This window comes from Harpegnathos saltator, unplaced genomic scaffold, assembly GCF_003227715.2.
Source record: "Harpegnathos saltator strain DR-91 unplaced genomic scaffold, Hsal_v8.6 scaffold100, whole genome shotgun sequence".
Taxonomy (NCBI): Eukaryota; Metazoa; Arthropoda; class Insecta; order Hymenoptera; family Formicidae; genus Harpegnathos; species Harpegnathos saltator.
In genome coordinates, this window is record NW_020229874.1 from 211,532 (window position 1) to 233,241 (window position 21,710).

The 21,710-nt window shown below is 45.1% G+C and overlaps 1 protein-coding gene across 1 annotated transcript in view; it reads left to right on the forward strand.

Moving 5' to 3' along the window:
- The window catches only part of LOC105182951 (virus-induced RNA 1), a 31,024-nt gene extending 10,470 nt beyond the window's left edge, over positions 1 to 20,554 (forward strand). The window contains exons 2-4 of the mRNA XM_011140768.3: positions 8,103 to 8,198; positions 18,160 to 18,266; positions 20,184 to 20,554. Of these exons, the coding sequence (XP_011139070.1) occupies positions 8,103 to 8,198; positions 18,160 to 18,266; positions 20,184 to 20,408 (428 nt within the window). The 3' untranslated portion in view covers positions 20,409 to 20,554. The remainder of the gene's footprint in view (positions 1 to 8,102; positions 8,199 to 18,159; positions 18,267 to 20,183) is intronic.
- Positions 20,555 to 21,710: the final 1,156 nt, after the last annotated feature.

Here is a 21,710-nt window from a genome sequence, read left to right on the forward strand (position 1 = left end):
GCGTGATCATCGCATTCCCGAAAACCATCGTCGAGTGTGTGATACAAAATCGCGTGGAGAAAAGCCGCGAAACGAAACGAGCGCTTATATTTCTGCGTGAAAAAGCTTTCCAGCTTAACGCGCGCGCACATCGGATTTATAACGGCGGTCTTCAATAATGTAGGACTGCGCAAATTGGGAAACGTCCGTATCCTGCATTAGGACGTCTCTCCTCTTCTCTCACCGTATATTCGCTCGAAAGCGGGAATTGTTACGTTACAAATGAATCCCGACGCACGAGCGGATCTAAAATAGAATTTTTCTCTCGGTCGCAATAATCACGACGTTTCCTGTCGAGCGGAATCGCTCATCGGAACACACCTACGTACCTACGTGCACGCGCACGCGCGCGCATACACACACACACACACACACACACACACAGCAGCAGCAGCAGCAGCGGCTGTGTGTTTTAACGTCTAGAATATACGTTCTCTCGTTATGTAATGCGCTTCGTCATCGTTAGTGCGTGAGTAAAAAAGAACTCCACGGCTGTGATCCGCAAGACGCGACTTGCACTTGGAAAGTGCAAGCAAAAAAAGGTTACGACTGCTAGCAATTATCGCGGGAAAACATCGTGACGTCTTCGTTCGTAACGTGCAGAAGCAATCGTCGCTGCGACACTTTGCCACCAATTTCATCCGCGCGCTACGCACAACTCCTCGTTCAAATGGATTAGCAGCACTTTACACATTAAGAGCCGGCAAACAGTGCTAGACTAACGAAGCCAATGCGGCAAAGCAGCAACAAGGCAGCGAAAAGTAACAATGGTCCTTTGTAGCCAATGCTAATGTCGCGCGTCCAACATAGAATGCAGCTGTCCGATTTCACCTTGCATGTTCTGTTACATAAACTCGCTCTCGTTGAGCGCGTGTAAACTGGAGATGGGAATGCATATAGTACACACGAAAATTTGATGCATTTCGATATCACTCAACGCGTTTAAACGCGTTTAAACGCGTTTAAACGCGTTGAACGACGTGATTTGAGACGACACGATTTAAGAAACGCGTGAAGAAAGCTTCAGCTTATACACGTCAAAATACTCGACACTCGAGTTTGCAGTCGCATTGTGCGCACGCTCGCGACGCGCACGATGCGCGCCAACGCGACTGATCGGACTGATTTCTTCTTCGCGCATCGACCGCGTGACGATAATTACAAGACTTCATTAGCGCTTCATTCAACCAACGCACCTGCGAATCACACAGAGAGTATTACGTAATATTGATATTTACCATTGCGAAGCGCCGCAGACGCGAGTAAACCTTGATACAGACGCGTCGGCCTCTCACAGCTTCGGCAGCCGTTCTGCCAAAGTGTTAAAATAAGCAGCAGTCGTGAAATTTCTGGCGTTAATTAAAAGTCGAATCGAAAGTCGAAATCGAAGTTTAGCTTGGAATCGGCGCGAGAGATTACGCTCGCTCGCCACGGGGCCTGAGTGCGTAATACGCACGCTGCCGCCGCATGTCGACCCCGCGAGACGCACTCTCTCGCCTCCACTCAGCGCGCAATAATTCCTCGCTTCGGGGATACGGATGATGCGCGCGCGCGCGCGCGCGCACGGTATATTCCGTAATGTGCGGTCGCATCCGTGTGTGAACACACCGTACAATCTCATCGGCGAGCCATACCACGGACGCGCAAGTACTTCCAAGTTATTACGCCTTTGACATCAAGTACGTACTCGTACGGTGCGAGCGCACGCTCGCGCGCTATTTCGATTCCAAGTTTCATAATGTGCGGAGGCCGCGCGCACCACTCCTGCCGCCGTTCCATCCGGCTCGATTGGTGCCTCTGTGTCTGCCCTTGCTAACTCATCGGTTGAAACTGCAACTTTGATACTCCGGCGAAAAGCAATGTCGTCTTCGCAGTTTCCGAGAGCTTGGATCATCGAAATATAATTTAGGAACCACCGCTATACTTCCATTCACTTCGTTCCCACGCTAAAATAAAATCCCGGGCTTCCGAGCAGGAGCTTTCTTTCTCGCAAAATTCAAGGTGACTTTGCCGTGACCTTGGTCGACGCCATCGAAAGTTAAACTACGATCAGATGAATAAATGAATATTTTTAAAGCCTACAACTTTCGTCTGAAACATTCATTTACAAAGGATATCTATTTTTCGAGATATTCCGAGCTTCCGACCTTTCTCGTCGTTATCCTTCATTTGATTGTATAATTTCGAAAATATCTTTTCGGATAAAAATCCTCTGAAATAAAAGAATTTTTACGACAGAGTGGATTGACATACTTACATACTTGTAGACGTAGAGGACGTTACTAGTGGGACGAGCAAGCAGACGACGAACCGATGATTTTCTCGGGAGAACTCCTGTGCCTTTTTTTATTTAGAATTCACGATGTATACGCGCTGCGAGGTATTATCTCTCTCTCTCTCTCTCTCTCTCTCTTCGCTCTGCTTTTTTACCTGCCCGCGTATTTGCTATCGATTTTTCGCATTTTCTCTTCACGGCGGTATTCTCGCATCGGCAGACTCATTTTCAGCACATTCAAGGCGTCCGAGATGTTCGAGTAATGAGGAATAGCTCCGATGATGCATTAAAACGCAAAACGAGAAAAAGCGGACTAAATTATATACGCTTTATTATAAGAAAAGGAAGAAACACACACGTTCACATATGCATACACGAGAAAAAGAGGAGAGGACGCATTCAAAATAGACAACACTTGATCACTCTTATGTGGCACCTATTCATACATAATATATTGTACATTACATTATATCGTTAATGTATCTGTCTGTCTCTCTTTCGTCGCGTTTGGTCTTTTCATACGGAAAAGCATACGAACTGTACCGACAGTCAACGGGAGTTGCTTGAAAATTTAAATAAACGCAGGAGTCGGTCGCGCTCCGCGTCGTCGAAGCTAACGCAAAGTTTAAGGAATTTTAATAAAACATTGGCGGAGCGTTTACCGTATGCGACTTAAGAAACGGGCTCTAGAAAGTGTAAGGGCGCGCGATTGTAATATCTTTGACAAATACTTTTCCATCCCGCGCGCGCGCGCGCGCGAAATACATACGTCGTGCGATAGAATGAAAAGGAAAGCATATTTTACGAGACATATCGCTATGGTGGTACGTATAGCAGCGGCGGCGTACGATCTGTAATCTCTCGTTCCAACGGCATGCATTTTTCCATGCGGTTACATCTCTTTCAGCAAACAGGCTAAATAAATTATTATTCTGACGATCGGATCACGAGACCGTACCTGTCTCGCTCAAGAAGGTCTCCATCATGAACGCGAAAAGAGTCACGTTACCTTCCTTCGTGAAATAACAGTAGCGTAAATTTCTCGTTACGAAGCGAAGCGAATCGAATCGGGATTAGCCAGAGCGCACTGTGAGATACGCTTAATCTGAAAAGACGAGCATTTTATCTAGCGCCGTTTATTAGCGCACGCTGACTTATAAATCTTAGGAAACAACCGATTGTGCAATTGTCACATTAAAATCTTTACGAAAATTACATTACCACCAAGAGATGATTTCGGTCAATTAATTATTTTCAGATTCCGCACATGATACGTGCATTTTCACGAAGCAGCCACAGAAACATCAATTATATCTCTGAGTAAATATTTATCTCATTCTAGCTTATTCGAACGAAAGAATTTCGAAAGCAAAAGAGTAAATGTAGAAATACGATCGGACAGGATGTGTTGGGTTTGATGATGCATCGAATTCCACGCGCGTGTCGCATCAAGACGAGGAGACGATTTTCAATGCAAACACACATGTGTCGCGACCGCTGGCGAATCTATCCTTGTTAAGTATCGCGCGTGTATAATCGACACAGTCGGACTCTCTCGGTTGATTAAACGCACCATTAACGCGAACATTAACGCTTAAAAACAAAGGTGAAAACTCGCGGTCGCGCAAATTTACGAAATGCTGCGTGATTTTATCGCTTATAATCTGGAGAAATTTCCAACTGTCGTCTATGCAAACTTGTAAAGTTGTTAATTTGATGCACCGCCGTCGGTAGCGAGCACATTTCACAGGAGTTTCATCGCGCGAACTATCGCTACGAAAAATTTTCTGCGCGTTTAAAAATGGATAATATCCATAATAATAGAGCGAACACGAGAGAGAGAGAGAGAGAGAGAGAGAGAGAGAGAGAGAGAGAGAGAGAGATATTTCACACTTCTTACGTTCACAATGACGATAGAAGTCATCATCTATTCACATAAAATTCGATAAATCGGATTAATAATTCGTTTGATTATCTTCGCTTTTAACGAAGCGCCAAGATTTTAAATATCGCGAGCGAGGAAAGGAAAGATGTGTGTGAGCAGAGGAGAGAAGAGGAAAGGAACTCGCGCTGTATACGCGCGTTTCCGCCATCAAATTTCGTCAGGATCGGCGGATTTCGACGGATTCAAAGACGGACGTTCAAGTGCTCATTGCTAATCCGATCAGTATGACGAGACGTAACGTCACTATCAATCGCGACGTGCAACTATGTTCGTCATGTGCACGCGTATATCCCACGAAGCTACCGATACTTTGCCGCAATTACTGTAATTGCCTTATACCGAAACTGTCGCTGTACGTCGAATCGATCGAATCGGCAAGCATTCCAATTAAGCCACCGACGATTGGTTAGGTTAGGTTACCAAATGCTCATCACTGCTCGTATACATGTACGTACATGTGCGTGCATGTGTGTGCATGCGCGCACAGGAGATAATTTATTATATTTGAAACAAAAACAAAAACAGGAATCCCGAGTTTTGCACAGCACACTTGGCCCCTTGAGAATAAATTTTCGGACTGCCGAGAATTCGCGAAACTTATTCGCCAAACTAGCCACATCCCCAGTGGGAGAATATTGAAGAAATAAAATGTTCATGCTATAAAGATCCGTTTAAAGCGCGACGATATATAAATAATTTAACGCGTGCGCGCGCACCTATCCTTTGGATTCGTCTCGTTTTCTTTACCGTGGTTCCGCAAATGGAGTGACCGCGAGTCGCTTTTTCGACATTTCGACGTTCAGAGGAAAAATTATAGTTATGCCGCTGCCGCGCGCGCGCGCGTCGACCGTAGCTCGCATTCTCACGGAGGTCAGCCGACCCTACTAGAATCCAAATGTGCGATAATTCGAGGAGAATGCGGGTAATATCTGACGCGATACTCGTCAGTCCTACCGCGCCGGGAGGATATCTGTTTTTGTCAGCTGCACGCTGGTCCACCTGTAAGAAGTGGAATTTTGCCAGCATGCTCGCTGCCGCGAAAACATCGAGACGCAGGAGCGGATCTACGAGATGCGCGACGGCAACGACGAGACGCCGCGCTCCCCAGACGTATCTTTCGTGTATGAAATAATTAAATTCCGGTTAGTTTTTCCGAAAGTATCCATTCGCGGAGGTGAGGTGAGGTGAGGGACGAACGCATTTCACGCTTTCAACGTCCTCGCCGTCTGCCGCTTTCCTCGGTCGGTGGGACTAGCGGAAATTACATTAGACGTTGCGAAAAGTCACCGTCCGCTCCTGCGATGAAACTTCTATTTCATTCTGCAGTCAATGGCAGTCGCGGCGCGGCGCGGCGTCGCGCTCACAACGTGCCCGCGTACGTGGTTTTCCTTTTTGTCAAGTATCGCATTAAGCCTGCCTAATGTCACTCGAAGAAAGAGCGCAGGATGAAAAGCGGCGGACGGGGGCGGCAATGTGAAGAAGGAGGAGAAAAGGGGCGGCGAAGGGGGGAGAAGGCGGAAAGGTAAAAAACGAGCGGGCCCGATAGATCGATCCGGCGGAAATTTCTCAGGGGAACAACACCCGTGTGAGCGTGAGCGCTCTGCCGCAGGCCGTTCAGGCGCTATCCTACATCCATCACGCGGAATTTGCACATTCGTGCTGGACAACTAGATTTACTGGCGAAATATTCATCCGGCGGCGGAGAGGGTATAGAGGACGTAATCACGAAGGAATCTACAAGATTTATTAATGCGTGTGTAAACTGAAAATTATTTACAGGCATAAGAAAAGTAACGCTCGACGTGTGTGTGTGTGTGTGTGTGTGTGTGTGTGCGCGCTTGAATCTATATACCTATATACATTCGTAGAAATATTTATATGTCCCGCTATATCTGCGAGCGGTGGATATCAGTTTCGCATTAATATTAATTTTTATCATTCGCGTGAAAATGCGGAAATGCGCGGAAGTCCCTCGATGGGCTGCATTATCGTGCGATGAATCGTTGCGATAGATCAATTTCCGCGTAAAAGCGCACACTTATGCGCGATTAACGCGCAAAAATGGCTACGTCGCGATAATTAACAATATAGGTAGAACATTCAAATGCAACTGACACGATAGCACATGTGTGTGTGTGTGTGTATGTGTGTGTGTGTGTGTGTGTGTGTGTGTGTGTGTGTGTGTGTATGGTGTTTCATACATTGAATCGCAATGTAAATAATTAATCGTCACTATTTATTAGCATGGTAATGCAAAGTGAGCGCATAAATTCATAATGTATTATTAATCTTTTATACAATGAAAATTTGTGCTTTTAGCACGACGCGAGCCAATGATACGCGACGCGTGAGTTTCACAAATCTCACGGAAATTACGTAACAACTTAATTCGCGACGTATCCGCTCGCAGACAAGAACCAATATCGGACGTACAGAGAATCGATTTCTATGCGAATCATATGCAATTCGATGAGGGTGGTCTCTCTTTTCCGCGATTCGTCAAAGCAGCTAGAGAGAGAGAGAGAGAGAGAGAGAGAGAGAGAGAGAGGGAGAGAGAGGGAGAGGGAAAGGGTCACCTTTACGGTTCATCTCTGCCGATCGGTTTTCGTGCTTTTTCCAGCCTGCGCAGTCTCGTGACTTACGTTACTGCGCTTCTTGCAGCGCGGCAGAGGAATAAATTGACTGAAATTGACACCCACACCTACCGTGCGCCAACGCGAATTGACGGCGACCGAATTGGATAATCGGTGGAAACGCCACGATCGTGGCGATTTGCCCCGTATGCATCGACATGCCCTTGTCCTCGTCCCCCGCCCCGGCCCCCCCGGCCCCCGTGTCGTATACGTTTCGCCCTCACTCCCGACATCCCTGACTCCTCGCTATATACATTTTTTTATCGAGCCTATTTTTCCTAATCACGCGTTATATTCCACATCACTGTCGCGATGATCGCGATAGAGACTAACGAGCCGTTTTATCCCTTTGACGGCGGCTCAAAAATAATTTCTCGTAGGCTTTATATGCCCCAAGGGATTGCCTATTGTACAAACGGCAATGTTGTACAAAAGCGGAACTCGCAAAGTATGTTACGTAACAGCCGGCTGCAGAGCAATGGGCTAAGCTTGCATTGTGCGAAGATACGTTTTTTCAATTATATTTTTCAATATTGCGCGTTACATTTTATTGAGTTTTGATATTGCCCTAATATTGCGCACTATGGACACACGATATACCGTTCATTGTGTTCACCGCGTGATTTTGAACACCGGCCAGCAATATTCGTTAGTAATCCTTCGCGAGCACACCTTTATCTGGATAGGGTGATGTATGAGGTAATTAATGGTTATTCCGCGCCTAATTGCCCGAGCGATTATGATTTTCCGTACGCGCACATCGTTGTGCCGCGCTGCCATGGCGGAGTTTTAAATAGCATCGTCCCAAATAAAATACGGAATACGCCCGCACATCCAAGCGAATTACTGTCATTATTAATAAAACACGCGAAAGAGCGCGCACGCAATATATACTGAAGTATACAAAATACAGAATATGCGAAATATAGAAAGCGACTTTAAGTGAAATAACTTGAAAATGGCCGAAATGCCAAAAGCGCGCCCCGCCCGCACATTAGCGGTAATCAGCGGTTACGAAGAAGGTCATCGTTCTCGTCGTTTACAATTAATCGGTATTAGCCATTGCATCGTACCAAAAGCCGATTGTCGATCGGAAAATCGTTTAGACATGTTCAGAAAGGAAGAGAAGAGTATGCGTGTCAGCGTGGCAGCACGAAGCATATCGTAAACGGTAAACATGATAATGATTTAATAATGATTTTTGTTACAGGTGGACGACGCGATTCGTTAGAGGACGATTCACTCGAGGATGCAGTCAATGTCCGCTTCTCCCTGCCGAGCCTAAACATACCGAACTCCTTCTTTGGTACGTAATATTCTCGAATACGCTCACAGCTCGAGCTTTAATTCCCCGATACAGCTGATTTGTTTTTTCTTGGGCTGCACCGCGTTATACTTTCCGCACTTAAAATGGCATTAATGTAGAATATGTCGAAAGTTTCATTGGAGAAAAGGAGAGAGAGAGAGAGAGAGAGAGAGAGGCCAAATTGCGAGAGAATACGGAAAGTAGTTACGTGGAGCTTTGTTCAAAGAGGAAAAGCAAACTACATGCCGTCGTATCGACCTATTATTAAACTAATCCTCATAAATGCATACGTATACACACACACACACATGCGCGCACGTAGCTCTCGCTGCACGTTTAACGCCAAACGTGGCCGCTCATTCGGACATCAATTTGAGCCGTTCGATATAAAAACTACGTTTAGCGTAAATGCGAGATGACGCACATTGAAATGACGCTTTTAGCGGCGCGGGCGGATGCGCCGGTCGAAATTAGATGGTCGCGTTAAATCAAGCGCTTAAATACAGACGCGAATACAAACCCATTATTTTCATTAGCGTATCGGGAATTAGCGTTCCTGTATTTCCGCGCTCTAACGCGAATCCACAAACGCTGAACGTACGAGTGTGCGTATTGTGACCTCTGACAGGTGGCGCCTCATAGAGACGTGCGCAAACATGCGCGCACGCACAATCGTGCGTGGCCACGCGATTGCATCGCGCGTCTGATTGCATCAGGCTCGTGTTCCGCTTACATGCGGTTTGTCTGAGCGTAACTTTCGTTCAGTCTGCGCCTATGGGGGCGCCTATTTGGTATTGTTTATAGTGCAACAATTATCGCGCTCGCCATCATTCGCTCCGGGCGAATGACCTTGGTCATCACACAAGCGGGCTCCTATGTTTGACCTACTATAATCAATGATCGTCCGATATATATATATATATCGTTTCAAAAGTCGATTGCCTCTGCCTGCTCTCGAATCGATCGTCCAATTCGGGCGATCAGCGTTCGCGATTTTTCGCCGGGTTTTACTGCTCGCCAAACAACCGAGTGTCTTTTCACGACAACACGGCAGTTAATAACCCGAGCGACGTGCGTCCGTAGCGTTCTATCGTGTGAGATTCGCGCGACGTTTGAAATGGAATTAATATCCAAAATTAACTCTTCACCCCCCGCGTGAAATTCTATGTAGTAATTATAATCGTGCGTGTGTGCAGTTTGCAAATGCGGCGTGAATTTCCAAGGGAGAAAGGACACCTCGCACATGTTTGAGCTTGGAAAATTAATTAGCCGGCTGACAGATCAGAGAAAGATAATAGGCATTGTCCCTCTTTTACGATATGCATATGTTCAGGATACGCACGATATCGTCGTGCTTACAACACACGCGATAGTAAACGTAGTGCTCCCTTCTTTCGGCTAGCAACAATTGAGCTTTGCCGGTGCATAGAGCCCCGGGGCATCAGTGCGCTGTACGCGTATTCCGTTGGTTATCGCATGGCTTTGCGGAAGCCAGTTTCCGCTCTTCTGCGCTCTGGGACGAGCAGCGATCTCCTGCGAACCAGCTTGGCCAGCCACGAGGTGCGCCGATCGGATGGACCTACCACCTGCATGCATGTACAGGTTACTTCAGAATCGGATGTTCTTTAGAACGATTGAGAGCGAGCGCCTCGACTCCGAGCCGTACAGAGATACCAGAGATACCGTAACTCTCTCGGCCCCTCCTCCCTCGCCGCGATGAAAATTTCATGCGACTCACTCTCTAGCATCAGCTAGATGTTTTCCGTAAACAAATTTGAATCTCCATGGAGATGAAGTCCGCTCAAAGTTAATCAGAAAATATGAAATTTTGTTACTGACTTCTTCTCTGATTTGCCGAAGCTTAATCAAGCAGAAGCACTTCGTTTTCCAATCATTCCAACGATTCGAAAACCGTGGATGTATTTTTGCACTTTTATGAAATCTGCGATAAAAAAGCGGTATTCGGCTGCTTTGAGACGATCTGTATGTGATACGGCCGTATATAATCTCTCGCGGATAATGACTCGTGTATTGTGCGTCGTGTATGTGTGCGTAGGCGTGCGCAAGCGTGCCAGACGTCACTCTCATTACGTAACAATTCGAATTGGATCTATCGCGAAACAATATCGCGCCCGTAGGCCATACCTTCGCTCTGACAATCGCTATTTGCTCATCACATAAGAGAATTCGCATGCGAAATCGGATCCCCGCATTAATGTAATCCGAGTGTACGCGTTATCGAAATTTTCGTCAGACATTTATCGCAGAATTTTGCGCACAGATAGTCGTTTGAATTAAAATCTCAAAGATCTGTGAAAGCAGCGTAGAAAACGTAGAAAATTTAAATGCACGAGAGAGAGAGAGAGAGAGAGAGAGAGAGTGGGAAGGAAAAGAGAGAGACGAAATAACCGTTAATAAAAATAAGAATAAAGCATCTAAAAATAGAAGCTGACGTATAAATGTATACCTTTGCAGATAAGAATATATATGACGTATAAAATCAAATATAGAAAACTGGAGGTATTTAAAAGCCTGGAAAAAGAAGCTAAATATTAAAGTCTCGTCTTTGACGGAGTACCCAGATATAGAATAAACGCGAGGAAGAAATATATCAACTACGGAGGCGCCGCCTCCGTATATCCGTAATTATGCAGGGGAAAAAGAAACTTATGGAGAAGGTGAACGCGCAACCTCGCTACAATAGCCGATGCTAGCCGAGTGCGTGCGCAAAATTTGTTATCTTCGGACAAGTTTTTTTTTCCAATACAGCTCAAACTACCAGATGCACGCGGTCAGGTAAATAAAGCAACGCGAAAAAGCCATCCACGTTGGATGTATATTTTCGACCTCTTTTTGCCGACTAATATTTAACAAAATTTTCGTTAAATATTTTTATATGTCTCGCGTGCGCCCTCCTACCCACGCGACGCTTGTTTTATAAATATTTATAGAGTGCAAACAATATGCATCAGAACGTCGAATATGCATCCGAATAAGCAAGAATTTTACATGGGAATCGGCTGAATGGTACCGCGACCTGAAAAATTCGCACAATTCCTCGAAATTGTTGCAACTTCGATGCAATTTCCTTAATGCACATACGGATATAAATGCCATACGCTTATCGCGCGCTTACTCGCATGCTCGCGCGTTACATAATACAATTGCAAGCTTGCACTTCCGGTTCCGGTACATCCGTCATGCCGTTAATCGATATAATTATAGAATGACGAGACAGACGGCGGTTTAGCAAATATCAAAACGCATCGTTCTAATTAGTTCAGTCACGTCGTAAGGATTACGAATTTCCTCCTTGCGCGACGAATAGGACGATCTTAACTCCATGATATAAGACCCCGTGAATTTCGATTTGATAGAACAGAAATGCGATATTTGGAAATACCGTAAAAGTGTCGTTCTTGCAATTCTCCAATTAAATTAAAACGTTTCAATTATTTCTTAAACTATTTATTAGATGATTTCAGTCATCGATGACATTAGTCGATCTTGTAAAACGCGAATATAGATTTCATAAAAAAGTAAAGACGACATTTCCATATTTGTGCGATCACAGGAAGTTAATTCAATTTAAGGAGAGACATACATAACGAAATTTATTTTCGCATATGACGTCCGTTTTATCTGCTCGAGAAGTGCGCGCACCGCATTTAGCGCTGTAGAGACATGACCGTTCAATTTTCGACCGAAAATGCGCGCGACGTTGCGTATATGCAATATCTTCATTCAAAAGAGATAAGGCCACAGGAGGAATTACACGGGGGCTAAATCTCCGTCGCTATCGCTGTCAACGTGCGCATTGTGCGATCCTTGCATGCGTTCTCGAGAGAAGCACGATATTCGGCGCGCGCGCGCGCGCGCGCATGTCGCCAGTGACAAATATCTCTCTGTATAATATGCATGCATATTTTTGCACGGCCGTAAAAATGTGCGACAGGAAAGGGTGGCCGTGATCGATCGGCGTGATTAACGGTGTTATCGCGTGGAATTCGCAACAAGGCGACTTCGGCAGATCCGGCAGCGTGCTTGCGGCACGTGCTGCACGCCTCGGCCTCGGAGAAAAGCGACACGGCGACGAGCAGGAAAAATCACGCGGCGGCAGCGACGACGTCGCGTTTCGCGGCCTTTCGAAACGGCGCGGCAGGGTAAAGGTCGCGACAATGCGCGGTCGATGTTTGCGATACCAAGCCCGCGTCAAGATCAATGCGAGAGAGAGAGAGAGAGAGAGAGAGAGAGAGAGAGAGAGAGAGAGAGAGAGACGCGAGAAAATTGCATTATATCTGCGCGATATAATGGACGCAACATACGGTGATTTATGTCGATATGCGTTATAAAAAAAAGGAACTTAAAAAAAGGAATTTATTCCGAAGAAAAATATTTATACGAACAAGCGGCTGTCCGCGGTTCTGGATGGTTCCTGGATAAAGTTACGCGCAGCTGCTGCGCGACTGTATTAAGTTAAAAATACCTTCGAATTGCGAATGCCGGCAATAAAGCGAATAAAATTTTATTTCCAAACGCGCGCGCGCGCGCGCGTACGCGATCTATCTGCGTCAGGTTTTCGCACGGGGAAAGAAGTGTGGGGACGCTGGTTGGTTTTATGGACGGACATCCTTCCGATCCGCGAGCGCGTAAAAAGTATCGGCACAAAGTATCGGAATATTAGTAATTTTATATAACGTAATAGGTCACATTACAAGAGTGGTCCTCCTGAGCGTTGATCATCCCCTTTGTAGACCGCCGTAGCCTCTCAGGAAAGGCAAGCTTTTCCCTCTGCTGAAATTTCGCTTGATATTGCGTGCGGCGTGATTAAAGCTCGGCCGAAAATTAAATTTTTCAGGGAAAATTAACAGGTCGCGCAGGAGAATTAATTGGCGCGACTGCTCGCGACCTCCGCTATTTTCCGAAGAGCCATTCTCTCGCGCCGGTATATTTTGCGTGATAGTGGGGGGAGGGGGGGGGATGGACGCGCGCACCCCCCGTACGTATACGTATGTGCCGTGCGACCGCGCGTATACGGGAAATTAATAAATTAATGAATTGATAAATTGATAGATAAATTCGGCGATAATCCCGCGTGGCGTAATTTATCGGAAAATTTATGAAGGGACGGCGATGATGAATTTTGCAATTTTTAGTATTTCCCGTTGACAGTTGTTGAATTATTTCATACCAAAAATATAGTGTCGCCACATACATACATACATACATACAAATTCTACACGGATAGTAACATTGCAACGTTTTGAAACGTACTCGCGCTGAAGACTTAAGTAATCCAGATGATATTCATAAAAGACGTGTGTCACACAGATGTGTTTTCACAGGATTGACAAGATGACAAAGCCAAATTAATACATATATATTGATACAAATATATTACAGATATATATATATATATATATATATATATATATATATATATATTATGGAAATATTAACAAGTGACAATATGTATGTACGTGTGTAAATCAAGAGCATCAAGAGATACACGTGACAAAGTGTTGTGAGGCACCGGATCATTCGAGGATTTCATCGTTAGGGATGGACTGACGGGACGATTCCACGGCGTGAATCACAGAGGAATAAATCTGTGAGCGGCATGCGATCTCTTACGTGTATCTCATACATCAAATTCTGCGGGTGTTCGTGCGGAATACAGCGCACGCGGCGGATAGTTTCACTAGTATGCCTATTTGCGAGTCGCTACGATGTCAGACTCGAAGCTTTGATTGTATTGTCTTGGCCGATCGACTGAAGCGAGAGAAGCGAGAGAAGCGAAAGTTGATCCGACTGAGTGCCGGAGGATCAATCAGTCGTCGCCGCCGGGTAGGCGCGTTAAAAACGCGTTAGATCGCTCGAGAAAAGTCCGTGCATTTTTCTCCTCTGTGTGTGTGTGTGTGTGTGTGTGTGTGTACGACTAGCAAAAAATAAAAGAAAGCAAAAACCTTTCGATCAAGCCGAAAATTTTCCGACACGTCCGATATCGCATTTTAAGAGGCAGCAGTTTCTAAAATAACATGACAACTTTCAATTTGGATTTTCACTGCCAGTTACGTAACATACAATTGTGTAAACAATCCGTCACGCGGCGAAGTCGACATCGCGCACTCGCAACGTGGACGATGATAGATGACGAAAGTGCGGAAATTGCACAAATTATCATCGGTATAATCGGTATGTCAAGATCGGCTAAAAACATATTTTCGCCGCTGTCTCTCGCTATATTATTAAGAATATTTTCTACCGAGGACGAGATATCACGAAATGAGATCACGAGGAAAGCGCTCTCTCATCGGCTTTACCGGCCCAAAGCCAAAGCGCTCTCGCAACACGCGGATTGGAAGGTATGAGAAAATGTCATTCGCAAAGGTCACATCGCCACGCGCGCGGCTCTCCAAGGTCGACGCACAAGAGCACAAACTCGACTTCACTTTCACCGTCGAAGGGATTTTAAAGCGTCGATTACATGGCGCGCTTTCGTTCAAAAGTACGAAAATGAAGATAATCGGTCGTCGCGATCGACCGGTATAGCACGTAATCCGAGGGAGACTGAAAGCCGCGAAAGCGGCGAATAGGACGGCAATTTGCAGCAATAATCGTTGATTGCGCGACTCGATGAATCGTTATTCAAATCCGCGTGACACGGCGCCGTGGGAAACTGGCGGACTGGAAAAGGGGCCCGGGGGACCGAGTGTTACCGCAATCCAGCAGAGCTCACGGATGCCAATTTTCCGATCATTTCACCCGCGTTTATTATTTTAGCGCGCGAACAATCTGAAATTTAATAATAAAGCACGCCCGCTGAACGATTTGCGTCGCGGAGGCGTTTCCGGAAACTGTGGTTCCGGCGTCGTCGCCGGGAAACGCATCGGATGATTATATTCTGCTCATGAAACTGATCATTTATATAAGGGCACGTAAGAGTTCCACGTGTGTGCACGTAGGTGTGTGTGTGTGTGTGAATACAAAGTAAAACAATTATTATTTTACGCAATAACAAATTTTTTATATTGATTTTATATTGTTGATTAATACAAGAGGGAAGCTCTTGTTTTTGTCTTTTACTTTACAATTCGTAATAATAATGATGCGTACGAGTACGAGTACGGGACAAGTATCTCTCTAAACCAGATTATTACGCAGAAATCTTTTGATAGTAGAAAATCCAGAACTTCGTTCTCATTAGTCTTCACCTTGCATCTCCTTTCGTTTCTTCCATCCATTTTATCTCTTGCACTCGCCTCGTTGTATCTTTAGACCAATTTGCAGCCGTCATTCTCATGACTTTGCGCGTCCTTGCGCGTGAAAATTCAACGCAGTTGCGTTAAAAGTAGAGGTATTTTAGAGAGGTTTATATTGTATATATAATATATGCGCGCGATATGTACACAAAATAAAGCGGACGTAGCAAAATCTCAATCGTCAATTTTGCGACCGGTTGCGGCCTTCTATCGAACCCTATCGGCACCCCGCACCGCCGGTTCGGCGGTTCGGCGGTTCGGCGGTTCGGCGACAGGTTCTCGCTTTCGTGACTCAGAACTTGGAACGATATATCAGCACATTTATCATGTTGCCATATTCGTCACATCGAAAGTCGATGACAAACAGTTCCGTATGCAAAGACTCGGCTCGGCTTAGTTACAAGACTTTGGTTATCGTAGGTAATTTCACGTGCTGCATGGAGCGGGATCGACGCAATTAAAGCATGACAAGCAGAGCGGCGCGAGTAATAATGGTAGCGTGTGTGAACTTCGATCTCCATTCATGTTATAAGACTTTAACGAGAGACAGCGGAAATTTCGATCTGCAGAGTCAATATCTCGGATTCACAAACTTGACGTTCGTTTCGTGTCGTCGTTAAATGAACATTACGCAAAACCCATTACGTAAATTCCTGTCTGACGATGAAATAGATGGCAAAGATTTGCAATTTTTATATTTTTATCGCAAATTACTCAACACGTTTCGCGATCAGTCTAATATAAAAGTGTTTACTTGTTGTGCTCACGCTAAAATGCGGAAATCGATATCAAAATTTCCCTTCGCCGATTCGGGCATTGATAAATCGCGCTTCGCATTCGGCACGTGTCGGCACGTTTCGAAATAAGCGTTTACGGACGGCTGTTTTTAACAATAGCCGGTCGTTCTGCCGGCTTAATTAAAATTATCGCGTACGAAGAGAGCCGGTAATTTCGCGTCGATTTCAATGGCCGGTATTCGTCGATGTAGCCGGTAGCCGTGTCGTTGCCCCCGCGTTTTGCAAATTTTTTTATGCAAACGAAGCCCCCACCGTCGAACAATACGCCCGATCCGATGCGCCCTCATTGAGATTCCACATAGCAATAATCGGCCAATACAGTCGACTATTTTACTCCGGCAACCGCATTGTGAGCGCAATAAAGTATGCAAAATTTATTGGCGCGACCGACGAACCCGCGTCTCCTCCTCTCCGCCTTTTTCTCCCTGTCTCTCTCTCTCTCTCTCTCTCCCTTCGCGCGCGCGCGCGCGCGCGACTCAATCATGGCATAAATTATTATTACATTTCGCGAAATAGTAGGTCACGAGATCAACCGCCGTTTTATTTATAACGCGCGCCAACCGCGCGTCTTATCGCGAGACTACCGAAATTGCATAATGATATTATATCTCTCTCTCTCTCTCTCTCTCTCTCTCTCTCTCGCGCGCGCGAATTCGCCAACGCTGCAAGAGATGCTGGATATGTGATATCCATGAGAGACATATAAATGTTTGTCGGAGGAAAATGTGAAAATAACGAAGAGAGACGCACTTGTCAGAAGAATCGAGACTTTCCTCGACAGAGCTGCGGGAAATTTCATCAGCGACGATTTCTGTGAACGCGATTAAATACCAATTGACCGCGTCGTTAATAGAGTAATATACTGGTGAATTATACTGATGAATTACACACTTTAGAGACCACGACTTTCATATCGTACACGTCGTGGCGCAAACGTGCTAAATAGTCTCGTTTAACGCGCATCGCGCTCGCGAGAGATACGATTCTTCGATGTGTACACGGTTCTTTTTGCGAGATTTAAAAGAGACACGGACGTATTACCGTGCTCATTTGTTGTTTGATGCGTCGTTCGACTCTTGACTCGTCGTTCTGGCGTGCGCACGACCTGATTCACGCCGAATCGCAATAAAGCGCTATTGGGTCGTTAAAATGGAACGGTACGGTAACTAGGCGGAATCAACACGACGGAACAGTCGCTAAATGTACGACTCGAAATACAAAAGTTCCGGCAATACTCGCGAACGGCGCGCAGCGATCTTGAGAGCTCGCAGCTGCATTTAATACTCTTCGACGCAGGTCGAAAGTACAAAGAGAAGAGAGACTTATCGCGAGAGCGATGATCGCTATCGCAAAAAGTCCAATTTTCGTATGCGCGAAATTACGTTCGACAAATTACTATCACAGGAGTCACGTTATTATGGATGATTGAATAAAAGCCAACGTGCGATCGATAGATTGATATATTGCGCGAGCGACGAGACTGCGTGTGCTTCTGCCACGAATTATTTCAACGAATTATTTGGTTTTTTTTTTTTTTTTTTTTTCACAATAAGTCGTCATACGGATCGATGGGCCTGTCGTAGCACGCTTCATTTCTCAAACCGAAATCATGAAAACGCGATTTCGCGGGTCAACGACAACATGTGGCCCTAAAAAGCCACATCACCCCTGAATGCTTGACAAACGCTTTTCATTATTTTTTTCTTTTTTAACAGTCAACCTGGCATTTACGCGTCTTTTAAATTCATGCATTATCGAGCGCACTTTATCGCGTGTCGTTCTTATCGACATCCGCAAAGTAAAAGAGCGGCCGGTTCAAGAAGCACCGTATTCGTGCGCGTTACATCTCATAGATAGACGATATATCCATCCTCTTTTAATATTTGCCTCACTCTTTTTCAGATACTTTCAACAGTATGAGGCAGAACATACTCAACTACTTCTGGAACATGTCTGACTTGACGGACATCAAGATCCCTGAAGGAGCGAACACTACTTCCACTACTAAGGTAAGCGATCGACAGGCGCGTTTCGCAAATTCGCGATCTCTCTCCTCCCGCCCCTCCCCCCATTTCTCCCTATCTCTCTCACTCTTTCCTTCTCGACCGAGTCGATCGAGCAAACGCGATCGACCATTCTTTCGCCTTTCACGAATTTCTCTCGTGTTCTTTTTTTAATTTGTAATTTCTTCAGGAAGATTCTTCAAAGTTTTAAGAGATCGGTGGATCGGCTTTAAGCGCGCAAAACATTGGTCCTTCGCGAAGAATGTAAAAGTTTCATCGCGTTCGCAGCAGACCGTGGTTTCATTGTTAATCGATAAAATTATCACGCCCTTCTCCTCCTATCTCACCGCCCAAAGCCCAAAGCCCGATCCCACTTCGCTTCTCAGGGCGCCGCCGCATCCGGCGCATCCGGATTTTGCGACTGCAGGTGCGATCGCTAGATCTCTCGAGCCGCTGGTTAATGACGTCATACCACAAAGAGCAAAGTAAAATAGTAATCCCGGCGACACGCGAGGAAACTCGCGCCGCCGGACGCGCGTCGCGCAGAGATAATGCATCGCCAGCAATTTACGTACACGTGTAAACCGCGACAACGCGAGGGTGAGAGAGCGAGACAAGGTAGGATCCCTTTAACAATGGGATGGCAACGCCAAGTGTACGCGGCGTCGCTGGTGATCGGATTACTGCATTTCCCGTCGCGTATTGTTACACGCTTGGAATCTGCGCGCCGCCATCTCTGATATGTAAGTCGCTTAACGCTTAAATGCGACTTGCGGCACAAAGCGCGACTAACGGAAGCGGATGACTGCCCGCCGAAAAGTTCCTTCTCTCTCCTTCTCCCTCCTTCTCTCTCTCTCTCTCTCTCTCTCTCTCTCTCTCTCTCTCTCTCTCTCTCCCCCCCCTTTTTCTCTCCTCTCTTCTCACCTCTCTCTATATTTCTCTATTTCTATCTCCCCTGGCCTTCTTTCTCGAACACGGCGCTATTCTCGCGTAAAATCCGCCGTTTGCACGCGACATTCTCCGCGCAAAATACAGTCGGGGACGAAGAGGGAAAAAGAGAGAAGAAGCGGAAAGTTTATTCTTTTTCTAGGACAATACACTTAAAATAATAACAATTTTTCCGGGGAACAGTGTCTTCTAGGCATAATAGATTTAAACATATCGGAATGATACAAAGGCGATTGAATGATATACGGATTTTATTCTTTCTCCCTCTCTCTCTCTCTCTCTCTCTCTCTCTCTCTCTCTCTCTCTTTTTTCCAGAAAAAATATATAAATATTGAATTAAACTGTCTTAGCTGTACGCTTTCACACATGCGAAAACGTTGTAGAAAGTAGTTATATGCATACTTTAAACGGAGCGGCTTTAATGTATAATACCGACTGTAGCGCTGTCAATTCACGTAACCTAACAGATGCAAATTCTTTGATAATGAAGGTGCATTAATTTTGATATGGTAATTTCCGGCCCGCATACGCAGCCTTATATCTTATATTATGGAAAGAATCACTAGAACGGCTCTTAAATTATTCATTCGATCTAATTTCAAAGAGAATAGAAGAAAAGGCTGAGATAGATTGTGTCGAAGAAATCCTCCATTAAAATTTTCACAATTTGAATTCACAATTTAATTTTAATAGTAATTTAATATCTTTTTAATGAACAGTGCTGAAGTAACACTTAACAATAAATAACTGAAAGTTTTATAACGATTAGGAAAGATTGGGTGCTACGACAGGTATTCGTGTCATCGGTATTTTGAAGATGACGTACTCCTTGAAAGAAGCAATATTTAATCTTTCTGAGCAAGGAGCTAGGGAATAAGAGGAACAATGCCCTCTTTTTTTTTCATAAATATACACGACACGCTACCTAGAGCGACCGATCGAGCTCGCGTCTAAATTATTATGCCCTACTTGCAGATTATTGACGGCCACGTGGTAACGATCAACGAGACGACGTACACGTCGGGCGACGAAAACGGTGGCACCGTGTTCCGCATCCGCACCATCGACGTGATGCCGCAGAACAACACACTACTGTTGGTCGACAGTGACGCGGACACAACACCGAAGACGGGCGTGTCGGAAAGCGCCGAGACGCTCGAGAACGAGATATCGCGGAACGGAGACGTTTTGACCGCTTAAAACACGAGAGAGAAGCGCAAGGAAGCGCTCGTGTCGGCGATACACATGTCCAGCAACGACCACGTGGACCACGTCGCGATCTTCAACGACCGTAGTGGAGTAACATGCCGCACGTAGCGCGACAGCGCGTAGCATTAAAGTAATAACAATATATTGTAATATATAGTTATGTTTTCTGTTTTCCGTTGTTTTTCTAAATCTTTTCGCGTATTGATACATTATCGTCGATCGGTTTACGACATTTACCCGCGTTGCTAGAAGCATAAAACAAAACATGTTCCTGAACATGTATAAATAATATATACACAGATATATATATATATATGTGTGTGTATGTATATATATATATATAAATAATATATACATCGAAAACACAGGGCTTGTGTGTGTGATTGGTTTTAATTAAATAAAAAAATTATTTTGTTTAATTCTGACTAAATGATTGAAAAATATTAATTGCTTGGGCATCAGAGTAGGATTTAATATCCAATATACATGTACATTCCGCGATAACAGGATGCGATATCAGTGAACTTTGATATTAGCGTCTGAAAGAGGTTCGATTGTAGCGATCTAGAAATAAAACGTCATGTCAAAGTTTTTGTGCCTTCTAGATTGCTTGCTTCCTGGCTTATTTACACAGATCTGCATATATCTGCAGATTTCGAAACGTCGTTAGTAAGTTTTACCAACTAGTTGTAACGATTGTGAAACTGGTATATACAACAAGTATGTATTAAATGTTACATGTACGAAAGAACGCTAACTTGTGTCTTATTCTCTCTTATGGTCGAACGCAACTCAAAGAAAGCGTCGATATACACGAAACCAAGTGCGTCATCATAGAGTTCGCTGTGGCAGAGAGTTATTATATTTATACAGAAGAGGCTGTTTTGTAATAATATCGAAACAACACTCAATTAATTGCATCGTTCGCCCGTCGCTCGTCAAGCGTAATATTTATTCGATCCTCGCGCGCAGGCAACCAACGAGGCAGATTCCTCATATAAACGTTCGTTACGTATCACACGAGACTAAAGTTGAATACGAGGTTGTAGACGACCAAACTCGCTGCTTACAGTCATACTACGACATCCTTTACCGTACATTTGTGCAACGACGTAGAGACTTTTGTCCTGCAAACGATTGCGTAGCTGATATTTAATAAACGTGCACCTCCTACGTGTATACTCGGGTATTCCATCCTCTCTCTCTCTCTCTCTCTCTCTATCTCTCTCTCTCTCTCTCTCTCTCTCTCTCTCTCTCTCTCTCTCTCTCTCTCTCTCTCTCTATCTCTATCTC